General features: G+C 20.7%; 1 protein-coding gene across 1 annotated transcript in view; it reads right to left on the bottom strand.

The window, feature by feature from the left end:
- Positions 1–7,855, bottom strand: part of LOC117172526 — a 41,865-nt gene that overhangs the window by 6,674 nt on the left and 27,336 nt on the right. The window contains exon 5 of the mRNA XM_033360553.1: positions 1,349–1,533. Within this exon, the coding sequence (XP_033216444.1) occupies positions 1,349–1,533 (185 nt within the window). The remainder of the gene's footprint in view (positions 1–1,348; positions 1,534–7,855) is intronic.

Genomic DNA, 7,855 nt, shown 5'->3' with positions numbered 1-7,855 from the left:
CGAATAAAAATGGTTTTATTTGGATTACAATTCAACTATTTAGAATAAAAATAGATTTTTTTTTTGAAAATTCGAAATTTTTGTTGAAAATTCAACTATTTAGAATACAAATTGATTTATTTTGTTGAAAATCCAACTATTTAGAATAAAAATTAATTTATTTTGTTAAAAGTTCAACTATTTAGAATAAAAATTGATTTTTTTTTTTGGAAATTCGAAATTTTTGTTGAAAATGCAACTGTTTAGAAAAAAATTGATTGATTTTTTTGAGAATCCAGCTATTTAGAATAAAATTGGCTTATTTTGTTAAAAATTCAACTATTTAGAATAAAATTTGAATTTTTCTTGCTCGAAATTTAGCTATTTACAATAAAAATTAATTTTTTTTTGGAAATTCGAGATTTTTGCTGAAAATTAAACTATTCCGAATAAAAATGGTTTTATTTGGTTTAAAATTCAACTATTTAGAATAAAATTCGAAATTTTCTTGTTCGAAATTTAGCTATTTAGAATAAAAATTGCTTTTTTTTTTGGAAATTCGAGATTTTTGCTGAAAACTAAACTATTCCAAATAAAAATGTTTTTTTTTTTGGTTTAAAATTCAACTATTTATAGTAAAATTTGATTTATTTGGTTGAAAATTAAACTATTTCAAATAAAATTTGATTCTTTCTTTTTAAAAATTCAGCTATTCAGAATAAATTTTTTTTTTTTAAATTCGAAATTTTTGTTGAAAATTAAACTATTTCGAATAAAAATGGTTTTATTTGGATTACAATTGAACTATTTAGAATAAAAATAAATTTTTTTTTGAAAATTTGAAATTTTTGTTGAAAATTCAACTATTTAGAATACAAATTCATTTATTTTGTTAAAAATGCAACTATTTAGAATGAAATTTGATTTTTTCTTTTTAAAAATTCAGCTATTTAAAATAAAATTTGATTTTTTTTTTGAAAATTCGAAATTTTTGTTGAAAATTAAACTATTTCGAATAAAAATGGTTTTATTTGATTTAAAATTCAACTATTTAGAATAAAATTTGATTTATTTTGTTGAAAATCCAACTATTTATAATAAGAATTGATCTATTTGGTTGAAAATTAAACTATTTAGAATAAAATTTGATTGTTTCTTGTTGAAAATTCAGCTATTCAGAATAAAAATTGATTTTTTTGTTGTAAGTTCAACTATTTAGAATAAAAATTGATTTATTTGATTGAAATTCCAACTATTTCGAATAAAAAATGTTTTATTTTTTGGAAATTCGAAATTTTTGAATTCAACTATTTAGAATAAAAATTGATTTATTTTGTTGAAAATTATCCTAAATTTTGAAATCACTCACCGTATTATAATGGGAGGTGAGGGCGACTTCAGAGGGTCTCGACTTGACTCTACTGGGTTGAAAAACACAGAGAAGAGTCCAGGTTGGCACGAAGAATTTGAGAATTGTGATGACGACGGTCGCTGAACTATAATAAAGTTGCACATGGTCGTAAATTCCACTGCAACCATGCTCTTCCCTTCCCACTGAAATTATCATTTCAATATATAAATCTTTTCTCTTTTGTTCGCATTTTCATTTTAATCAAAAATTTTCTACTCATATTTTCGGAACGTTTTTTAATTTAAAAACTTTATTCAAAAGTTACACAATTGCTATTTTTTTTAAATAATATTTTTCTTTACAAAATTCAAAAAAATAAATCTTTCAACAAATAAAATTAGCACCAAAGTTTTTTTCCTTGTGAATCAATGGTATTTTGGATAAAAAATTATTATATTTCAAAGAATATTTACATCCGTAATTGTTATTTTTAAACAAAAATCATTAGATTTAAATCCAATAATTTTTGTTTATAAATAATAAAATTTACGAGTTCGAACATTTTTCGATTTTTTTATGTTCTTCGACAGAAATGCAATTTTTTATTTAAAAATCATAAAATTTCAAAGTAGATTCATAAGTTTTTAAGAATTTTAAGTTTGATTTCTTGTTTTACTTCGAAAATTGCAATTTTTCAACAAAAATTATTATAATTTGAACAAGATTTAGAATCTTTTAAAATTTTTGAATATGATAGTGTTTTTCGTTTGAATTTTAATTTTTTGAGACTTTTCTTTTTTAATTTTGCCATCTTACATAATTTTAGAAAAAATTTTGGAAAGTTTAAGAGATATTCAGAAGTTTTGAAACGATTCAAAAATAATTCAAACTCTTAAAGATTTTTGAAGAATTTTTTAAAGTACCACGAAAGTGAAATACATTTTTTCAGATTACAAGGAAAAATTAAAATGATGTTTTATTTCGAAAAATTAATTTTCAGAGATGATTTAAAAAGATTTTAAGATGTTTAAAAAAAGTCAAAAAAGAAGCTGAAAGGTTTTAAAGATTTTTTTTTTTAATTTTCCAAAATGAATAAATAATGCAGGAAAAATTTAAATAATTTGTAGAGATTGGGAGGTTTCGAAAGTCTAACAAGATTACAAAATATAATAATTTTAATATTCGTGTGAGAATTTTAAATAATTTTTTTATTTTGAAAAATAAACTTTAAAAGAAAATTAAAAAAGGTTTTTAAACATCAGACGATTTCCCAAAATTAAAAAAAAAAACAGTTTAAAAGGTTTTAAAGCAAAATTTTTCAATTTGGTAAAATTAAATAGAAACCAAAACTTTAGAAGCTTGAAGATAATTTGGAAATTTTTCAAGACAATAAACAAAATTTCTGGGAAATATTACAAGATTATATAAAGTAATTTTTTTAATTTGGAATGATATTTGAAAATTTTGAGAAAAATTCGAGTCAGTTGAAAATATTTTCAGTAATTTAAGACATTTTAAATAGATTAAAAATATTTGAAAACTGGAAAACATTTTCGAAAATTTAATAAATATTTCTTCATTCCTTTCCAACTTCGAAAAATCCTCAAAATCTTTTAAAAAGACTCGAATTTTTCATAATATTTTGTAAAATCCTATAAAATAAAAAATATTTCTTTAAAAAAATCTTTTTTTTTCAAGAATTGTATAATAAATTATATTTATATAAATTTAAAAACAAACTTCAAAAAAAAAATCCGATAAAGAAAATTCCCGAAATTATAAAATTACCGATAATTTTAAATTTCCAGATTGAAAAATTCCGAAAAAATAAAGTTCCTGAGAGTTTACAATATTACCGAATTTTTAAATTTCCCGAATCTAGGCAATTAAAAAATTGCTTAAAAGATATATTTTTGGAAATTTAATTATTCGGAAAAGTTCTATTTTAAATATTTTCTTCTCGGGAGTTTTCAGTTTCAGGATTTTTATTTTTCGATATTTTTCAGTCTCATCCGCTAAAAATTTCGAAAAAAATCTGAAAGATTTTAATGCAAGTTTTTTTTCCAAATTTTTAGAATATATTTCTAGTTAGTTTAAAGATATTTTCGAATTCCCGAATTTAAAAAATCGATTTTTTTCAATAAACAAGATTTATTAATTAAAAATTCAATAATTAAATTTTGTTATTGAAAACTTATTTTTAAGGTTCAGAGATTCTAAAATTATTGTTTGAATTTAAAATAAAAATAATTAAAAAATATATATATTTTTGGATTAAAATAGTTTTCAATTATTGTTATTTTAAATTCAAACAAAAATTTTTAGAAATTTTAAACATCAAAAATAAGAATTTGTCTTTGCTGGAAATATTTAATTATTTTATATTTTTAAGAAATAAATAATGTTTAATGAAAAAATGTAATTGTTTAAATTCGGAAATTTTTCTAGTTCGGATATTTTATAATTCGGTAATTATCTGCCGGAAATTTTATAAATGAAAAATTTTCCAATACGGTAATATTATAAACCTTTCGAGGATTTTCCAATTCGAAAATTTTATCATCCGGGAATTTTTTAATTCGTTAATATTATAAAATGTTTGGAAATTTTATGATTCGGGAATTCAACAATGTGGGGAATTTTATTTTTCGGGATTTTTTCATCGTCCCAAAATAATAATAAAATAAAAATATATGTTTTGTCAATTTTTCTAGATTCTGTTAAATCACATCCTTCAATCTTAAAAAATCCTTTTGTATTTTCCCCATGATTTTCGGAAAATTATATAACCTTAAAAACAAATTGATAATGTTCCTTAAAAATCTGATTTATTGAAAAATGTAATTTTTTAAATTCGGAAATTTTTCTAGTTCCGATATTTTGTAATTTGGAAAATTACCGAATAATGAAATTAAAATATGAGAAATTTAAATTCGAATAAAATAAAATTCAAAATCATACTGTAAAAAAATCCTAATATCCTATTGTAATTTAAAAAAAAGATCCCCTTTGAGAAAAGAATGGTCCTTCATGCTAAAATTCTTGAAAAAAAAAACGAAGAAAAATGAGAAGGCAACCAATGGGGAGTTCAGGAAATTTTCCAATTCCAGAATTTTATTATTCGGCGATTTTCTAATGCGAAAATTTTATTATTCGGAAATTTTCCAATTCAGGAATTTTCTACTTCGCATATTTTATCATTTGACAATTTTCTATCGAGAATTTTATTATTGGATTATTTTCCAATTCGGAAATTTTATAAAATTTTCGGGATTTTTTTGTCTTCCCAAAATAATAATAAAATTTTTAAAATTTGCAATCAATTTTTCTAGATTCTTTTGAAGCGTATTCTTAAATCTTGAAAAATCTTTTTGTATTTTCCCAATGAATAATTACTGAAGAGTAAAATTTCCGGATAACAAAATTCTAGAATTGGAAAATTACTGAATAATAATATAGAAAAAAAATTCCCGAATAATAAAATTGTAATTTAAAAAAAAGATCCCCCTTGAGAAAAAAATGTACCTTCATTCTAAAATTCTTGGACAAAAATTTAAAAAAAGGAGGAAAATGAGAAGGCAACCAATGATTTTAAATTTCTTAAATTTGAATTTTATTATTTGGAAATCTTATAATTCGGAAATTTTATTTTTGGGGAATTTTATTATTCTGTAATTTTCCAATTCGGAAATTTTATTATTCAGGACTTTTTTCCAATTCCAGAATTCGAAAATTTTATTATTTGCGAATTTTCCCATTCGGGAATTTTATTTTTCGGGATTTTTCAGTCGTCCCCTTAAAATTGGGTAAAATTCGGAAAAATTTTCCTGTTCAGGAAAAACTCTGCTACTAAATTCAGATTTATACTTATTTCTGAATTTTTTTGGAAATTTAAAAACAAATTTAAGACAATTTAAAATATTCCAAGGAATTTTTAATTGATCTTAGTAATTTAATGGATTTTCAAAGGATATGAAATATTTTAGGGTATTTAGAAGCATTTCGAGACATTTTCAAAAGGATTTTAGGATATTAAACAAAATTTTTAATTTGGAAAAAAAAGAATTAGAAATATTTTAAGGTATTTTTCAAAAATTAGGAAAAAAAATGGTTTTAGTAATTTATTGGGATTTCAAAGATTTTAGTGTATGTGAAAATTCCAAGAAATTTTGAAGAGGCTCTTAAAAAAGTGACAAGAAACTACAAAGGATTAGAAATATATATATTTTTTTTTTTTAATTTCAAATTGGAATTTTCATAAAATTATAAATTTGCCGCAATATAAAAATCCAGATTTGGAAAATTCGCAAATAATGAAATTTCCGACGATTTATAATATTAACGAATTATAAAATATACAAACTCGAAATTTCCGGAATTTAAATTATTAAAAATAAAATCAATCAAATCATGTCAACAAAACTTTTTAATTTTTAAAGTTTTTTGAAATTTTCTGGTTCCCATCGTGTAAAAAACTACGAATTTTTCCAAAGTTTTTTAAAAATTATTGTTTGAATTTAAAATAATAATTGAAAACAAAAAAAAATCCAAATTAGTTTCGGAGAAAATTTGTATAAAAATATTTGACTATTGTATTTTTTTAAATAAATAATATTTTGATCGTTTAAATTCCGGAATTTTAATTAAATTTAATTATATTTAATTAAAACGATTGTTTTTTAATGAATATAATTTATTTATTTAAAATACAATAATCAATTATTGTTATAAAAGGAAATCTTTTTAATGTTCAAAGTTAAAAAAAAAAATTATTGACTTAAAATAATAATAATAATTGAAAATAATATATTTTCAGATGAAAAATTTTACTTTAAAAATGTGCATTTTATTCTTAAAAAAATTACAGAAAGCGTTCTCGAAAGTCGAATTTTTTATTTTAAAAAACTTAAAAAGAAATTTCGAGATAAATCATTCGGAGAAAATAAAGGTAGGATTTTTTTCTTTGAGGCGCTTGTGTTTAAAATATTTTTTAAAATACAATTTGTATAGAAATATTGTTATTGTAAATTGAATTAATAATTTTATAGAACCTTAAACTTGAAAGAAATTGCTTTGGTAGAAATATATTATTGTCATATCTTTTTATAAATAAATAATATTTTTTAATATTTTTATAAATTACATGAGTTTAAAAAAAAAGAGTTTAATTTTTAAATCATTAAAAACATCAATTTTCAAACAAATCGTTGAATTTTCCGTTTAAAATTTAATTCTTAACAAAAAAAATTCGGATTATCAAAAAATTGTTCAACTTTTGGTTAAAAAAATTGCTTTTTAATCAAAAAAAGAAACAAATTGGAAATAAAATAGTTTATTTTTAAACCATAGAAGTGATTTTTAAGCAAGCAGATTAAATTTCAAAGAAAAAATATCATTTTCTATAAAAAAAAGTCGATTTTTCAACAAAATACGTCAATTTTCAACCAATACAGTTTAATTTTCGTCCAAAAAAGAGAAAATTTCCGCCAAACATATAATATTTGAATTTCCCATTTAAAATTTAATTTTTAATCAAAGAAAAATCGGATTATGATAAAAATAGTTAAATTTTTGTTAAAAAAAGTCATTTCATTAATAAAAAAAACAAGTTTTCAATTTAATAGCTGATTTTTTAGCCAAAGAAATAATTTTTTTAAATAATATGATGAATCTTAAAAAGAAAAAATTTATTTTCAATAAAAGAGTTTTATTTTTTAACCAAGTAAATTTATTTCTGATCTAAAAAGATAAATTTTCAAGCAGAAATAAGAATTTCTAAATAAGCAGATTAACTTTCAAAGGAAAAAATCATTTTATACCAAAAAAGTCGATTTCCTACGGAAAAAATTCATTTTGACAGATATTTAGAAGTTCGGAAAAAATTTTCAAAATAATGTTTTATTTAAAACAACTTCTAGATTTGGGACGACTGAAAAATCCCGAAAAATAAAATTCCCGGCACAGTAAAATTTGCGAATTAGAAAATTCCCGAATAATCAAATTCGCGAATAATAAAATTGCCGAAAAATAAAAATACTGATTTGGAAAATTCCCAAATAATAAAATACACGAATAATAAAATTACCGTAAAATAAAAATACCGAATCGGAAAATTCCCGAATAATAAAATTCTCGCATAATAAAATTTTAGAATTATAAAATTCCCGAATTGGAATATTCCCGAAAAATAAAATTTACGACAGTTTATAATATTACCGAATTGGAAAATTCTCGAATAATACAATTCCCGACAGAAAATTGCCAATTTATAAAATATCCGAATTGTATAATTCCCGAATTTTAACAATTAAAATTTTTGATAAATATATTTTATTGATTACAATTACAACAATAAGACATTAGTTTCAAAAATTATTTTTAACATTTAAAATTTCGAAGCTTATTTTTTGAATTAAAAATAGCAATACTTTTAAATAAAATATTTCTATGTAACGCATGTTTTTTTAATGTTCACAGTATTTGAAAAAATACAAAAAGCGTTAGCAAAAATTGAATTTTAAATTT

Source organism: Belonocnema kinseyi, chromosome 5 (genome assembly GCF_010883055.1).
Source record: "Belonocnema kinseyi isolate 2016_QV_RU_SX_M_011 chromosome 5, B_treatae_v1, whole genome shotgun sequence".
In the NCBI taxonomy this organism is placed as follows: Eukaryota; Metazoa; Arthropoda; class Insecta; order Hymenoptera; family Cynipidae; genus Belonocnema; species Belonocnema kinseyi.
Note: the sequence above shows the minus strand (reverse complement) of the source record. Positions and strands in the feature narration are given on the sequence as shown.